The sequence below is a fragment of the Cyprinodon tularosa genome, unplaced genomic scaffold, assembly GCF_016077235.1.
Source record: "Cyprinodon tularosa strain WSP-4 unplaced genomic scaffold, ASM1607723v1 ctg90, whole genome shotgun sequence".
In the NCBI taxonomy this organism is placed as follows: Eukaryota; Metazoa; Chordata; class Actinopteri; order Cyprinodontiformes; family Cyprinodontidae; genus Cyprinodon; species Cyprinodon tularosa.
The window spans coordinates 1,262,102-1,280,361 of NW_024039674.1; the positions used below are offsets into that span (position 1 = coordinate 1,262,102).

An 18,260-nucleotide genomic window follows, 5' to 3' on the forward strand; every position below is an offset into this window, starting at 1 on the left:
TTCCTATGATTTTAAATAAGATAGGAAGATTAAATATATCTGTATTTAACCAATTCCTATGAATTAAGAGACAGTTTCTTAACTACAGATTTAATTTAAGATATTCTGAAAGGCTGTACTATGGATACATAATTCCTAACTACAGTAAAATGGAAATTGAAATGAGAGCGAATACTTCCTTAAAAACCTTTGATGGAATTTGATCTATCATACACATTGAGGGCTTAGATAAAGATAGTTTGGCCAACTCTGAAAACTCAACTGAATTAAAAAATTCAACACAGTTCAGGTTCTTACGTTACATCAGATGCTGCCACACCTTCCTGAGATGAACCAATTATTTATGAATATCTATAAAGAATTACATGAAATTACTTCTAAGATTTGGGGAGATGGACAGTTCAACAGAGCTATGGCTCTTGGTAAGTTTGACAACTGTATTAAAAAGAAATCTATGATTATTCTTATTCTCCTCTATTAATGAAGAGAAATATGCTAATTAGTTTGATCCTGGGAAAGCTCATTTTATACAGGAGTATAATTTATTACATTAAAGTGCAGAGTAACTGGCAGTTAACTAAATCACTATAACAATATGACTGAACAACTCCTTTACAGGCAGAAAAAAAAAATCAGGGATGAAGATTTGCAGAGGAAGCATTTTATGAAAAGAAAATGCACCAAGTTTTTCTCCTCATAACCAAACTGCACTGGATCTTGATCTTTGTCCTGCTACTTTTCTGAGGTCATTAAACTTTCATCTTATCTGCACAATCACTGGCTGAGCTAATTTGAGCTCTGAATCTGTTTCAACTGAACACATATTTGATTAGATTTCGGGTGTTAGACATTCACATGTAATTATTGGAGGGGAAAACTCCAGTCAACATGATTAAAACTCCCGGGGCATCTGTTAAACAATCAAACACAAATTTTTTATTAAACAGAGAATAAGTCCTACATCTTTATCAAAAGACACATGAGCAGCTTTGAATAGAACAGGGTTAAAAAGAGATAACTGGATCAGAAACTGACTCAGAGAAATAAAATCTTGATAAAAAAACTTTTTAAGAAAAATTCAATATTTTTTTACCAACAAAAATTCAATTAGATCCAATTAGATTAATTAGATCCTTCATTTCTTTCTTTAACCTTCTAAAAAACAGCTCTTATCTGACAGCAAACATGAGTGATCCATTGGATAAGTAGAGAAGATCAGAAGCTTCATCACTGACTGCTATTCAGGGATTTATGTCTACAGAAAAAAAGAAAAAAGATTAAAAGAAAATTAGATAACAAAAAGTTCTTTGTCTTGCATGCATGAGGATCGAAACCTTATCAACTTCAGTCTTCTTTAAATTGATTTTTTTTTTTTTTACAAATCCACAAATATTAATTTATTATAAACAGTTAAGATAAATAGTTTTGATGGATGAGCACCATGCAGAAATACCAGCTACAATTTGCTTACATCTAGAGCAATACACATCCTGGATGCAGGTAAAGTCTCAATGGTTTTTATTGTATTTCAGATCTTTCCTGTTTTGTAGATTATCCAAACCTCACAGTGATGGATGGACAAAAAACAGTCTGAATGACTGCGTTGTAGATGGTCAAAAACTCCTCTGGAAATATGCAACCTCCTGAGCTCAAGAAGTCATCAATAGCTAGCCTTAGTGTTCTTTTGTTTTTTTTTCCATGTTCCTCTTTGAAGGTTTTCATGACTGCATAGACAAATGTCAGCCATCTTTGCCAACAAGTAGATGATAACAAATCATTTGGCCTTAAAAAGGGGAAAATGGGGTTTTCATTAGCTTATTATAAAAAATAAACTTCAATAAACTTTAGAAATATGCTGGGATGTATAAAAGCATGTCATTTTTAAACATATAAAAACAATATATTCAAGTTTGAGATGTATCTGCAAGCACTTAAAAAGTAATAATCTTATCTTACATTTCAACTTAAACATTTGATAATCAAACGAAAAGTTTTTGTTAATTTTACGTTTAAATAAAAGCGACTGGACAACTTTTGCACTCATGTTTTGATTTTTCTTGTATTAACAATTGTATAAAATCCAAAAGTAATTGTGATGTATTAACAAAATATTTGATCCAGGTTATCAATGGCGAGTGTCCCAAGGTCCAGTCAGGCCTTTATATTGTGCTTTTAGCACATTATTCTTTAAAATGAGGCAATAAACAGAGCATTGGACAGATGCTGTGTATCAGAGGGTCACCTTTATTGTCACAAAAACACAACAGGAACGTACAAAAGCAGTGACCTGTCTGTTGGAATTTTCACACACAAAGCAGCAACTTTTTTTGTTTTTTTCCAGTATCATATTTGTGCTTCGTTCTGCACAGATTAGTTGGATTTTACTTACAGTATATTGTAGTAGTTGATCATTCTTGGTCACAGTTCACAAACAACACTTACCCCACACAGCAAGCATCACTTTCAAACAAACTGAAGGAACAGCTTCTAGTTGATAAATATAATTTAGGTATCTTTCTTCATAAAATTCAGTCATTTTTTTTCTTGATTTATTCTGACATAAGGGCTTTAAACAGAATACAAAAATCTATATGTCGCTGTACAGTTTTCTTTACTCTATGGTACACTCACAGGTATACACAGATTTAAAATGAGATGTCAGTTCAGTCGGCGTGCAGATTTTTCAGGAATGTTTACAGTATTCATGCCATTCTGGAGTATTTTTCCACCTTTATATATAAAAAGGAAATCACATTAAAATGAATTCAATATATTTGGGTTTATATACATGATCTGAACATCCACATATGATTGAACAATCACACATTCATCAAGAAACCATCGATTAACACTTGAACTTGTATAATCTCACACACTGTTGGTTAGAATAGAATAAAACATCTATAAACGGGACGTCTCCTAAGTGACGGGAGCGTTTCATGTGCTTTTTTTTTAATAAATGCAGTGCCACTATTTTACAGTTTGTATTAGCAACGGCATCCGGTTTCTACGGCAACGTGTGATCATGGTTCGTTTCATGGCTTGCAGAAAAAATAAAATCTTTTAACTCAGAAAAATAAAGAATTTACAGAATGTGTCACATGCTTATGAATCCTCTTCAAGTATAAAAATACAAAAAAAAGCTTGATTATATAAAACATAGATGACTTTTTTTCTTTTTTACACGTTCTCTCTGAAACAAAAAACTAAATGGTTCTATAATGATATACATACAATATATCTTAAGTGGTTCTGGTCAGATTTTAACTTCTCTCAATCTAGATTATCTAATCTTATTCTACATTTCATAAACAGGTTAAGACTAAACTCTTAATTTAGTTTCCCGCAGTGGTGAACACAGAAACACTGGTTTGATTTCACTTTAATCGAAAGCTTTGCAGCTTAACACGTCACGTTTTAATTAAATCCAAATTTCTGAAAAATTTTGACAAAAGGAAACCTTACACGTTTACATACCTATGTCCCAGTTCTACACTTGTTATCAAGTAGAAACATAAATTTCAAGCTTAACCAGATTGTTCAATAGGATACCTTTTTGGGTGCCACTCTTTCAGACATTAAAAACACTTTATCTGGAACTGAGCAGCCATTTAAACAGATGATTCAATTTTGGATAAGGCATGTTTGCCATGTTGGACAGTTTTACAGCCACTCTTATTTTAGGAAAAATGCTCAGTATCACTAAAATGAATAGCTAAAGTAATGAAAAGATTAAACTAAAGATTTTTGTGGTGCTCTATATGTTGCGGAACAGCCAATGACAAAAATGGCACCTTAAAATTATAAAATGACAGATTTTTGTTTTGTTTTTTCATAGTAAAGCTCAAATTTATTTCTAGAAATGTAAGAGCAGATTTTTTTTTCTGCTTCGGGTTCTATATACAAATAGCGATTGATTAATTTGAAAACAGATAAACATAATTTGTAAATAATATATTTTTTTTATCAAGTTTACTTTATAAAAAAAAAACAAAGCTATCCAAACCAACCAAGCCCTTCCACTTAGTAAATTGTGGACACTTTAGTTCAACTTCAGCAGCCATACCCAGACTTGATTACTGCCAGACTTTATGCAGAACCCACATCGCAACATGATGAAGGTTAAATAAATTCTAACATTATGACAAAGTAAAAAAAAAACAAAAAAAAAACTTTGAACTGATGAATAGCAAATCAAACAAACAAATCCAGTTTGGACTGGGCTACATATTTTCATTTTTAAGTTAATCTCCACAAGAGAAGTAGAGGGGTGAATGTTTTAAGGAGTGTATGTTTTATTAAAATCTATGAGGGGCCGTTTAGGACAGAAACTATTTTTCCTCTCACGTACACCAATAAAACCATGCACACACCTCAGTAGACACACACACACTCTCAAAAAAAACTATGTTTTCCTCTCAAACACACTACTATGACATGCACACATCACAGTAGAAACACTCACACACTCTCAAAAAAACTGTTTTCCTCTCAAACACACTACTATGACATGCACACATCACAGTAGAAACACTCACACACAATCACAAAACTAAAATTGAATACATGTCTTATGTGTGTGTGTGCACTAATACTAGACTGTATGAGAGGGCATAAGTGTGTGTGTGTGCACTAATACTAGACTGTATGAGAGGGCATAAGTGTGTGTGTGTGCACTAATACTAGACTGTATGAGAGGGCATAAGTGTGTGTGTGTGCACTAATACTAAACTGTATGAGAGGGCATAAGTGTGTGTGTGTGCACTAATACTAGACTGTATGAGAGGGCATAAGTGTGTGTGTGTGTGTGCACTAATACTAAACTGTATGAGAGGGCATAAGTGTGTGTGTGTGCACTAATACTAAACTGTATGAGAGGGCATAAGTGTGTGTGTGTGCACTAATACTAAACTGTATGAGAGGGCATAAGTGTGTGTGTGTGCACTAATACTAAACTGTATGAGAGGGCATAAGTGTGTGTGTGTGCACTAATACTAGACTGTATGAGAGGGCATAAGTGTGTGTGTGTGCACTAATACTAGACTGTATGAGAGGGCATAAGTGTGTGTGTGTGAACTAATACTAGACTAAATGAGAGGATATACATATGTTTGTGTGTGCGCGCATATGTGTGTGTGTGTGTGTGTGTGTGGGTGTGAACTAATACTAGACTGAATGAGAGGCTATACATATGTGTGTGTGCGCGCGCGCGCGCGCGTGTGTGTATGTGACTGATATCGTAGCAGACTGAATGAGAGGCTTGTACTTGTGTGTGAGAGTTCAACCTGTCACGGAAGAGGCGGGGCAAATTGGCTAGCGCATGCGTGGAACCCAAACTGAGCAATATAATGTAAAACGGGGTGGGCAATAGGGGGCAGCACACAAGCCAGTTACCTGCTGAGCCAACAATAATGAGCTTCCATACAAAATTTATAACTAAACCCATCATATTTATTCTATATTGTGTCTGTTGAATTTCTATTCTGTTCTATATCTGGCCTGCTTTCTGAGTGACTATACTGCAAACTAATTAAAGATGAACTAGAATCTGAACATATGACTGATCTTAATGGCTTAACTTCTTCCACCTATTGAACAGCTAATAATATTGCAATCATTTCTCCCGTATAAACTGAAAGTCCATCACTTATCCTTTTCCTAATTTTAACATTAAATTCTGGTACGATAAAGGCTACTCCTATTTGATTTGTTATATTTTTAGAGGCATCTGTATAAATTTACATACTAATAATAATGATTAATATAATCCTGTACTATATATGAGTTTAATATGAATTCCTTATCCTTTCTTCTTTCCAACAAAGTAAAATCTACCCTAGCATCTGTAATTATCCATGGTTGTATAACTGATAATGGAACTGTTTGGCTTATACTAATCTGATCTATTTTGAATTCTGTCATTTTTTCTTGCACAGTCCGACCAAAACTTATAATATCTTTTACTTCTTTTTCCCAACAGGGTTTTATTACTTGCAGAGTTGGGTGATCATTTCTATGACCTTTTAAATTAGCCCAATAGTTTAATGTTAATTGCTCTCTTCTAAATGCAAGTGGCATTTCTCCCATTTCTACTAACAATGCTGCTGTTGGAGTAGTTTTAATTACTCCTGTACATAATCGCAATGCTTGATATTGAATCCGATCCAGTTTTCAAGATTTGTCTCTGCTGCTGAATTATACACAATACTATAGTCTATCACCGATCGAATTAATCCTGTATATATATTCTTTAGAGCTACTCTATCTGCTCCCCACTCCCTACCAATTAAGCATCTCATAATATTTATTACTTTCTTGCATTTGCCTAAAATTTTTTGAATGTGTATATTCCATGTTATTCTTTCGTCAAACCAAACCCCTAAAAATTTTAATTGCTTCACTCTTTCTATTTCTTGATTATATAATTTTAATTTACGATCATTAATTTTCCTCCTTGAAAAGAACATTGTTTTAGTCTTATCCACTGAGAATTTAAATCCCCATTTTAATGACCATTCTTCAACTTTAACAATTGCTTGTTGCATCTTTTTAGTAATAAATTCCAAATTCCTACCTCTCTTCCACATTGCTCCATCATCAGTAAAAAGAGAAAAACCCATTCCATTATCTATATTTTGAAATACATCATCTATCATTACCGAAAATAATAAAGGACTTATTATACTTCCGTGTGGAGTACCATTTTCAGCAATATATTTCTCAGAATGATATTTACCTATTTGAACTTATATTTGTCTTTCAGTTTGAAAATCTTTGATCCACCAATACATCCTACCAGTAATTTCCATCTTTAACATTTTTATTAATAAACCTTCTTTCCACAACATATCATTTGCCTTTTCAATATCAAAAAACACTGCTACAATACTTTCTTTACTAATTTGAGCTTTTCTGATTTCAAATTCCAAACTCAAAACTGCATCCATAGTATTCCTACCCCTCCTAAAACCACTTTGATATTTTGATAAATATCCATTAGATTCTATATAATAAATCATTCTTTCAAAATTCATTTTCTCCATTATTTTACAAATATTTGAGGTTAATCTAATTGGTCTATAATTTTCAGGTTTTGTATCAGCCATGCTACGTCTTCTTCTCGGAAGCTCATTATTGTTGGCTCAGCAGGTAACTGGCTTGTGTGCTGCCCCCTATTGCCCACCCCGTTTTACATTATATTGCTCAGTTTGGGTTCCATGCATGCGCTAGCCAATTTGCCCCGCCTCTTCCGTGACAGGTTGAACTCTCACACACAAGTACAAGCCTCTCATTCAGTCTGCTACGATATCAGTCACATACACACACGCGCGCGCGCGCGCACACACACATATGTATAGCCTCTCATTCAGTCTAGTATTAGTTCACACCCACACACACACACACCCACACACACACACACATATGCGCACACACACAAACATATGTATATCCTCTCATTTAGTCTAGTATTAGTTCACACACACACTTATGCCCTCTCATACAGTCTAGTATTAGTGCACACACACACACTTATGCCCTCTCATACAGTCTAGTATTAGTGCACACACACACACTTATGCCCTCTCATACAGTCTAGTATTAGTGCACACACACACACTTATGCCCTCTCATACAGTCTAGTATTAGTGCACACACACACATAAGACATGTATTCAATTTTAGTTTTGTGATTGTGTGTGAGTGTTTCTACTGTGATGTGTGCATGTCATAGTAGTGTGTTTGAGAGGAAAACATAGTTTTTTTTGAGAGTGTGTGTGTGTCTACTGAGGTGTGTGCATGGTTTTATTGGTGTACGTGAGAGGAAAAATAGTTTCTGTCCTAAACGGCCCCTCATAAAAATCACTCCAACAACACAACCACTCATCAAGGGTTATCATAAAACAATCCAAAGTTAAACACCCTTGCTTGCCTCAGGTAAGGTTACTGTTTGGTAGATATAATCTTGGCGAAATGTAAAGTTAGAAAATATCTACCTTTAAATTTGTCACTCTTAGGTTTTCAGGCAGCAAAATCCAATTTCAATGGTCTCTCATGAATTCAGACTATGATTACATACAAAGTTTCCAGTATTTCTAAATCATTTTTACTCATAAAGCTGGCAACATATTATCCCCAATGATTTAAAATAATTATCGACAATGATGGCTTCTGTTGCCACCAGCAACGCAATAATTTATAAGGTGTGGGTGGGTTTTACCCTTTCACATTCAGCCAGCAGATATCCCTGCTTGTTAAGTAAAGAATCATTTTTAATGTAATTAGGCCTCATCCTATATTACATTTATTGGATGATCTGAAACATCCATGTGGAAAAATAAAGAAGGCTGCAAACAAACAAATACTTAACAGCAAAATGAAACGAAGATGATCAGTTATTTCCTAGTTTTAAATGTCACCCCCCGGTCTTTGCATTAAACAACACATACATTATACATTATACATAATAAGGTCCGGCATGAACAGCCTGTTATTTCAGATGAGTTTCTAAATGGTTAATTATAAACAGAAATAATCCAGTCCTACTCCTGACATTTGCATTTCAAATCAAATATTTGCTTGGATCAAAATGCAGGAAATTAGATTCAAATAAGTTAAGCCCATTAACTTTGTTACTGTTAAGCCCTGCAAGGTCCTAAAAATAAGGTTCAAACCAGATTTAGATGGTTTAAATGTCCCTATGATACCCTGCATCCTTTTTCCATTTATTTCCATTTAATTAGGAACCAGTCAAAAATTTAACTACTATCAGTAGGTCAATTAAAGATATAAATCTCAAATTATACTGTATATATTTTAAGTTTTTTATCTGTCGAATGAGACTATTATGCATAACAGTTCATCAACACCAAAAACTCCTTTTCTGAAACAATCACAATCTTCAACAAAGCGAATCAGAAGGATTTCTAGTCCAGGGCTGGTTTGGCCGACACGATCATGCAGGAGACTTCTCACTCAACAGCTGTCGAGCGGACAGTCTCTACCCCCCTCCTCCAAATATGGGATTAGCTCCTAAAGATCATTGTTAAATAAGCTGGTTGTTCACAGTGATCTTTATCCCAGCATAAAAATTAAAGGTGTGAAAAATCTGGTGGAATTCATCAAAGCTGGACTACAGAGGAAAAAACTGGACTGTTGCTCAGTTTTTCAAAGTATAACTCTCAGGCAAATGTAAATTCATTTTTTCATGGGAGAGTAAAGGTCCCAGTTTCTGGAGGAAGGGCATAAAATCCATGCTGGTCGGGATCTAGTAAAGTTTCCCAAGCCCACCTCTATCTACCGGTGTTATTTCGCCAACTTTCATCACAAGTCAGGTCATTTAAGAGAGCTTACACTGCAAAAACGATCTAGAAATAAGTACAAAAAATCTTAAATTAAGTACATTTTACTCTTAATTTGAGCAGGTAAATAAGATGATCTGCCAATGGAATGAGTAGTTTTACTCTTAAAATAAGATAGTTAGATAATGTGCGCTTATAATAAGACAATACCATTGTTTTTTCTTCTCATAAAAGTAAATCCTCTTGTTCCATTGGCAGTGTCTCACTTATCTCCTCAATTCAAGAACAAATACACTTGCTTTAAGAAAAAAAAATATTGAGATTTCTATTTTTTGCAGTGTATGCTTCCCTCTGCTGACAGGTTCTGTAGCAGGGGTCACCAACTCGCATATTTTGGTCCGGGTCGGGACCCTGAGAAGCTTTTACCTGGGTCGCTGGACTTTTTCTGTGGTAAAATTAATCTATGGTAGTCTGAAATTAGAATATTCATTAGACACAGCTTTGACTTCCCCAATTGTGGCTTTTGAGGTGCTTTCCTCAACCTCTTACAATCACACAAGACCTACAGTTTGTTTTCACTCCCAGATGTACAGCGGGTGAGACAGAAGCTTGCCCTGCCTTTAAGCCTTAAAGGATTTAAGATTGCCTGTTTAAAAATCAGGGAGGTGCACTGTGAAAATAGAGCATTTAAAGACGAGTTGATGGACAAATACTTTCCTCCAAGGACATGCTACAAGGCCAATCTGTTTAAGCTGCTCATTCTTTGGTGGAAACAGTTAAATGCCACTGGGGTTCTAAAAGTAGAGTTTGAGGAAACTTACCCAGAATATGAGATAGGAATCATGAAAATAATTGAATTCAGAAAATGAATCCTGTTTTATGAACCCTTAAATAAAATAAAAATAAACGTTTCATACATTATTTAAAAAAGGACTTTTATTTATTTATTTATTTTGCTGTTAAGTTTTGTAAAAGATTAAATGTTAGTAAAGATTTAAGAAAGTGAAGTGTGTTTTTAAGATGTATTAAATACATTCTTTAAAACTATACTGTAACTAAGAAAATTAGCAAAAAAACTTAGTAAAATTGTGAAGTTGCCTAAGCTGAGGAATTGGACCCTTTTGAAATCTAGCAAATTAGCTGTGTTCAATAGAGATCCTTCACTTTCTAGCAGAACTTACTCCCAACCCGTGCTTTCAAAGGTTACAGTAACCATGGTGATGGTGAGCTTGATTGCCCAGAAACCTCATATCAAGAGCAGAATGCAAGCTGAAGGCTGCTGTTAAAGCAATCTGTGTTTTATTCCTGCATCAGCAGAGCCTTGTGCTGACACAGTCATTTAGGTAAAGAGAGCCATAAATTAGTATAGACGAATATTTATTCAATAGGTCTACATTATCATATCAAACATCCATTTTTATTAGACATAGTTCATGCTAAACATCAGAGAAACTGATTTTTTTGGTTTTGGTTATCTATGAAACATTTGAAAAAAAAATAAAAAATACTTGAAATATATCCCCACCTGTAATATATAATTATAAATTTTCCTTCTTGAAGAACTAAATATCCAGTTTTCAATGACATTCTAATTTACCGTGAGGCGCCTGTTTTATTTTAATGGCAACACCCTTTATCTTTCACCTTTCTCTGAATGAAATAGAATAAAAATATAACTTGATTGAGCATTCATGAGATATCCTCTTGTGTAAAACTGGGACATAGATTTCGTTTTAGATTGTTAGTTATGGTGGAAGATGGAGATACACATTAGATGTGTTTAATTGCTTCATGGTACAGGTCCAGAACTCTTGCAGTCTTTTTCAAATTAACACATGAATCAGTGGAGTCACATTAATATATCAGCAGACAACAGGAGCTCCTGTTTGCCTCCAAACTGTGACATTTTAGCCAACAGTCACCTTTGAGGTGTGTATTAGGATTTAGAGGTCCAAAAGTGGAATGATCCGAGTACTCAGTCCTCACGTATTTAGTCCGGATGAGACCTGAGAGACCTGAGAAGCAGACAGGATGACAAAAGGCAAAGCAAGTGACGAAGAGGAAAAAAAAAAAAAGAAGGCTGGCTGACGGACTAAAAAAAGATGTCAGAAATAGCAGTGAAGGGAAACGTCGGCAGAAATAATGATGATCTGCGGATCAGTGAGCAGCGGAAGCTCAGGACTGCCCCAAAAAAGCAAGCAGTGTGGGGGGGGAGGGGAAGTTTTAGAGCAAAAAAGAGAGAAAAGTGTAATGGAGTCATGAAGCAGTGACAGGGGGGAAAAAAACATAAAAATCAAAATTTACTGACAGACAAATCAAGTTTTTTGTTAAATCCTTCAAACCCTTCATCCCTGCACTATGCTGCTCTGAGCTTCATTGTGATTGGCCGGTGGGGACGTCAGGTTTTGGTGCATCGACGTGACGGTCCTCGTGTGTGCGACTGACGCAGAGCTGCTGTCAGAGCTGCAGGACAGAAAAATCTCTCCCTACTCCGCTTCTCTTCCTCCTCTGAATGATGCAGCAAAAAAGGAGGAAGAGGAGGGAGAGAGGACAGGAACAATGGGTAGAATGCTAGGGGATTAGGGCTGCTGCTTAAGGACGGACTGGAGATAAAAGGAATAAAGGTAGGAAAGGGGAAAAAGCAAAAAAGGATAAATGAGATCAGGAGTCAGTTTAGAAGAGTAAAATAGAGGGATATAGGAAAAATAGAAAAAGAGACGGAGGAATAAGGAACAAGGAGGATAGTGTTTGAGTTTATGAGAAGTGATAAATAGAAGAAGAAATAAGGACAATGTGAAGAACCCACAGCTCTGAATGAGAGTCAGAAAATGTTTGAGCTTCTGATCCCATCTTTAAACCAGCCAGCAGTAAAAGCAGCAGCCATAGTCTCCATGGCTTCTCTAGGAGCCAAATCCATCAAGTGAAAAAAAAACAAAAAAACCGACTGGCCCTCGCTCCCCTCTGCTGCCACCGCTGATTAACAGCTCTGAAAAAAAGAGCAGGACAGTTTTCCTCCCATCACACATTCAGGAGAACGAAGACTCTTTGTCTTTCCAAAATGTTCAGCCAATCAAGGAGGCTTTGTTGGAAAACAAGCTGCGTTCAGTGAGAATAATGTATGAGAAATGATGCAGGGAAAAAAACACATTCTTTGTGTGTTACACGCTCTTACAAACAAATTCCCTGGAACTTTTTCACATTTTTTGACAACATAACGCAATGTTGCAACCAATTAGATGTTTTAGTCAAATTTAATGATAATATCTTTCAACCAATGAAAACCTATTTTTGCCTCTCAGACTAATTAATAATGACTTTAAATATACAGTAAAAGATAAAAAAAAAAAGGAAACAAGAAACAGGGAAAACCGCAGCATTGTGAAGCAAAGTTTCAACAGGGTTCTTGCTCGGTAATTCAAAGTTTTCTTTCTTTTGAAAATAAAGCCTGGATTTCGTTGATTAATCAAGTTCCAGATTTTGGAGGGAGAGTGAAGAGGCACAGAATCCAAGCTCATGAATTCACACTCCAGAATAGATTTTCCACAACCAGTGTTAATCTGTGGATCCATTTCACAGCTAGTGCTGGTAGACTGAGTTTTAGGTTGAAAGTCTGTACAGACGTCTTTCAGGAAATATTGAATCATTTTATTCTTCCTCTTAGCTGATAAATGCTGCAGGAATCAACAAGATAACCAAATGCACCATGGCCTGCTTTGATTAAATCCTCCATAATCTTGTTTGGTTGGGAGACTGCCATACAACTGGCCTAATACACTGTATAGTGCAAATACTAAGTTAAATAAACTTGTTTATTGGTCGCATTTAACACAAAATGTATGGGTTTTTCTAAGCTATAACCATGAGATTGAGCAGAAATAAAAGTGAAATTCCCTCTGTGGATTATCTATTTGAGTTTGACTTTTTGAATCAGACCAATAACATAAGCTAGTCGGCTAGTTAATATGAGACTTTAAATCTGACTGATGTACACCTGTGGGGATTCATGACAGCAGGGAACTGTTTTTACCCCTGAATGCTAAACTTTCAAGGAATCAGCAAAAATACTGACTTTACAGTAACTTAACTAGCAAATGTTTTTTTTTTTCTTTTTATTTCTACCGAAAGTTACATGAAAGGCAAGAAAGTAAATTGTTCTTGTTAATCAGGTTAATTTCTGAACCTTTTGAAAAAAAAAAATAAATGCATTTTTTTTTAGGAGACTGAAAAAATGTTTTGAGGAAAAGGGATTGAATGAGGTAATTCCAGCTGAGAAGAAATAACAGTCAATTCAGCCTGAGGGGAAAAAAAAGTGATGAAGAAATATGTGGGGTTTTTTAAAATAAAAATGAATGCTACACACATAGATTTAGTCCCTAACTTCAAGCCCTTCCTGCATTTATGTGTCTTAATGTGAGTTTTGTTTTCCATGATTGCTTTGCTCTTTCTGCAGTTTTTTTTGTTTGTTTACTGCATGAATTTAACTTGTCTTTAACCTCTCTAATCTTCCTGCCTGAAAGATCTCAGCTTTCTAGCTGTTAGAAGGCAACAGTTTTAACTGACTTGACCAATTGATCAGGATTTTGCTATCTTAGATTAAATAAGTCAGTGAGAAATTTAACAGACTGGACAAAAGCTTAATGTCTGACCAAGCTGGTCCAAATCCAGTCACCCAAACCATTAACACAGAAGAAGAGGAGATGAAAACCAGCTTGCGTTCCCTCACAGAGTCTTCTGGGACCAAGAGGCTGAGCTTCTCTGAGGTGACAGTAGAGAGGAGAGGCAGGCGGAGCGTCAGATCAGTTAGAAGTGGAATACCTGCTGCTGGCCCTGGACTTTGGGGAAATCATCTTTCTGTTTGCGGGATTTTGGTCTCTCCAGGCTTCCCTGTTGAAGGTGTTTGAGTCGAGCCGCAACAGTTGGACCCTTTGTCGGTCCCGGTGAGTTACTGCTGTTCTGTGGAAGAAAAGCATCTTGTTTTTGTGAGCTGATTTTAACTAAGTCACCCAAGGTACAACCACCTGTGATCGTTTGAACCACCTGATGAAATAACGCTGGAATTATGTAAATATAAACCATAATGACTCAGGAGCAATGCTGCAAAAATGTATGACATTTATAAACTAAGTTGTTTTAAGAATGGAAAAAGGCTATACATATTTTTCATTCAAAAATTTTTAAATTTCAAAACCTCTGTAAATTTCCAGACCTGTGTAAAAACTGTGTGGAACTCAATTCCCCCCAACCTGTGACTTCCAAAGTTGGGGTTGGAGCCCCAATTGGGCTCCTGGATCAACATGTACAGTGAGGAAAGTAGGTATTTGATCACGCTGCTATTTTGCAAGTACTTGGAAATTATGGAGGGCTCTTAAACTCTCATCGTGGGTGCATGTCTACTGTGAGAGACATGATCTAAATAAAACAAAAACAAAAATCTCAATATATGATTTTTAACTATTCATTTTAATGATGTAACAGCAAATAATTATTTCCAAAAACTGTCAATCAACTAGAATTCTGACCCTTAAAGACCTGTTAGTCTCCCTTCAAAATGTCCACATCCTCCCAATTTATTATCCTAAAGTAGATGAACCTGTTTAAGGTCTTTAGCTGCATAAAGACACCTGTCCACCCCATACAATCAGTAAAACTTCTACTACTAACATGGCCAAGACAAAAGAGATGTCCAAAGAAACTAGAGACTAAATTTTACACCTCCACAAGGCTGGAAAGGGTGTGTATCACTTTAGTCAAAGCTTGGTGAAAAAAAGTCCACTGTTGGAACAATCATTAGAAAATGGATGAAGCTAAACAGGACTGTCAATCTCCCTCAGACTGGGAGTCCATGCAAGATCTCACCTCTTGGGGTCTCAGTGATCCTAAGAAATGTGAGAAATCAGCCCAGAACTACACAGGAGCTGGACAATGACCTGAAAAGGGCTGGGGACACCGTTTCTAAGGTTACTGTAAGACATCATGGTTTAAAATCATGCATAGCAAGGAAGGTTCCCCTGCTTAAACCAGCACATGTCAAGGCCTGTCTTAAATTGGCCAATGACCATTTGGATGATCCAGAGGAATCATGGGAGAAAGTCATGTGGTCAGATGAGACCAAAATAGAACCTTTTGGTCATACTTCCACTAACTGTGTTTGGAGGAAGAAGAATGATGAGAACCATCCCAAGAACACAATTCCTACTGTGAAGCATGGGGGTGGTAGCATCATGCTTTGGGGGTGTTTTTCTGCACATGGGACAGGGTGACTGCACTGCATTAAGCAGAGGATGCCCGGGGCCATGTATTGCAAGATTTTGGGGAACAACCTCCTTCCCTCAGTTAGAGCTTTGAAGATGGGTCGAGGCTGAGTCTTCCAGCATGTCAATGACCCAAAGCACACAGCCAGAATAACCAAGGAAGAAGCATATCAAGGTTTCCGGCGTGGCCTAGCCACTCTTCAGACCTAAACCCAATAGACAATCTTTGGAGTGAGCTCAAACTCAGCGACAGCCGAGGAACATGACTGAGCTAGAAAAGATCTGTATGAGTGGGCCAATATCCCTCATGCAGTGTGCAAACCAGGTGAAACACCACAGGAAACATTTGACATCTGGAATTTCAAACAAAGGCTACTGTACCAAATATTATCATTCATTTTCTCAGGTGTTCAAATACTTATTTGTAGCTTTATCATACAAATGAATAGCTAAAAAAAACATACATTGTGATATCTGGATTTCTTTTTTTTTTTAGATTATGTCTCTCATAGTGGACATTAACCTACAATAAGAATTTTTACCCCTTCATGATTTCTAAGTGGGAGAAGTTGCATAATGTACATGTACAAATACTTATTTTCACTGTATACTGTCATAGGATCCACTACTGAAATTAAAACCAACAATAAATAATAAAGGTAAATCACATTTATGTTAAAATCTTTATAGATATGAAAAAAAATTACTTAGAAATAAACAAAAAACAAATCTTTTGGTTGCTGATTTGGGATATTATTGCATCCAAGGTTAATTGATTTTGCAGAAAACTTTGAAGCATTTAGGTTGGTTAATTCATCGACAATGAAAACATTGTATTAAACAGAAGCCGAATGGGAACCTTTGGCCCTTAGGGCTCCTCCCTTGCATTAAATATGTGTTTCCCTTCTCATTTTATTAACTGAAGCAAAGAAATCAAAGAGTTCTACCCACTCCTGCCCTGCAAATAAAATCCCTTTTAGATCATTTTAGTGACTGCTGTTTAACTTGACTGATGAATTTTAGAGTACAGTGTATGTGGAACATCAGTAATCCAATATTCCTAATGCTCCATAGGCCCTGTTGACCCTTTTTTTTTAACATCTTTAGCATATTTGCCGGCACAGGCTGGGTGTTCTTTGAAGAGATGTAGCCATAAAACATGATATTGTCAGTAATCGTATTAGATGCCTTTTTTGATGCATCAACCACATGGAAACCTTTATTGGTGAGTTTTAAAAGCTAAGTTTTTCTTCATCATTTCTGTTTTCCATATTAATCCTTTTCCCAAACATTAGTAACGTTTAAAGTAACTGAAATCTATTTCCTGCACTTTTAAGCTTTAAGATCACCATTTATTTCTGTTTTCGTTCTGTAGAAGTTACCCATAGTTCCCCTAAGTTGGTATCATGTTTTCTGTTTCTGTACAATTGCTACTGCATCTCACAGCTGAAATCATTCACTTGTTAAATTCTGATGAGATGGAGCAGGGCACATGTATAATAATACATTTACCTGATATTAGTTTAAAATCAGACTAATAACAAATATCCCCCCTAGTATTTCTCAGCTTTACAGTTTGATGTGTAAAAATATGGAAATCTCAATGAAAAGAGTAGAAACATTTCAGAGATCTCAAGGGGAAGTAAAACAATAAGCCAATTCCTAATCATGCACAAGTTGATTTATTTTCCCTTTTTTCCCTTGTATGGCGTGTTGTTAATCTGCATGGAAGATCAAGCAAAGTAGGAAATAAATAGGAGTTAATACAAAGGATTAAGTCAGCAGAAAGAGGCCTGGGAGTGAGGCAGCAGGAGGCAAAAGCTTGAGGTTTTACATTTACCTTTCTGCCCAGTGACTCAATGACGTAGGGGGAGGGGGCCTTTGGTCGGCCGCTGCTCTGTTTACTACAGGGGGGATCTTTTACAGGTGTTCTCTGAAATATCTTTTTATTTATGAAATAATGCAGTGAGAACAAATCAGAACTTAATGTCACAATGGAACAGAAAGTAGCCTATGAACTGTTCTACCTCCAGCTCAGCGAGGATCTTCTCCTCATCATCCTCGTCCTGAATGGCTGAGGCAGCGATCACAGGTGGGGTGGAGGCTGGTCGGGGGGTGTCTGAGGGGGTCCGTCTCAACTTCACCAGAGTTTTTGGCATTTCACCATCTTCCTCCACCTACACAGACAAAGGGAGACAGCTGAAACTCAGAGAAGTGTAACTATAGTCCTGAAGGATTGCAGTCTTTTAAGCTCTAGATGTGTCCTTGTGACCTCTTATGAGGTCATTTTACTGCAAGGTTCAATAATCAATATCTAAATATGGAGGGCAGAAGAGCCCCCTGAAACCTGAAAAAAAGTCAGACAAACTGCTTTTTTACTTTCAAATGCTGATCCTGGCTCTCGGTTTGGCATAACTTAATAACCACTCACATTTCAACATGACACTAGTTAATTGGTAATGCTATTCTTAAACACCTTCATTCTTACATTTTGTGTTTTAGAAATCAGGAAAATGGTCAAGCCTGAATCGGAAGTTTGACAACAACAATGAAACAGTAATGGCTACAAAATAAAGAATAGCTTGGTGGTGAAAATAAACCAGAAGTGACCAGGACACTATAGTCCAGGTGAATTTTGATACACACTATAGAGACCATCGATACCCTTTAATGGCATCTGCTCTACCTGATAGACCTGATTCAATCTGCT

The 18,260-nt window shown here is 36.2% G+C and overlaps 1 protein-coding gene across 4 annotated transcripts in view; it reads right to left on the reverse strand.

The window, feature by feature from the left end:
• Positions 1-11,281: 11,281 nt before the first annotated feature.
• LOC119775962 (SRC kinase signaling inhibitor 1-like) overlaps positions 11,282-18,260 on the reverse strand; it is a 141,795-nt gene continuing 134,816 nt past the window's right edge. For 2 of the 4 annotated variants that reach the window (XM_038274134.1, XM_038274137.1), the window contains exons 18-19: positions 17,578-17,727; positions 13,637-14,252 (exon numbers count right to left, since the gene is read on the reverse strand). In XM_038274134.1, coding sequence (XP_038130062.1) covers positions 14,100-14,252; positions 17,578-17,727 — 303 coding nt within the window. In that variant the 3' untranslated portion in view covers positions 13,637-14,099. Of the gene's footprint in view, positions 11,315-13,636; positions 14,253-17,390; positions 17,493-17,577; positions 17,728-18,260 lie in introns of those variants that run through there. The other 2 variants (XM_038274135.1, XM_038274136.1) reach the window with 2 other exon arrangements.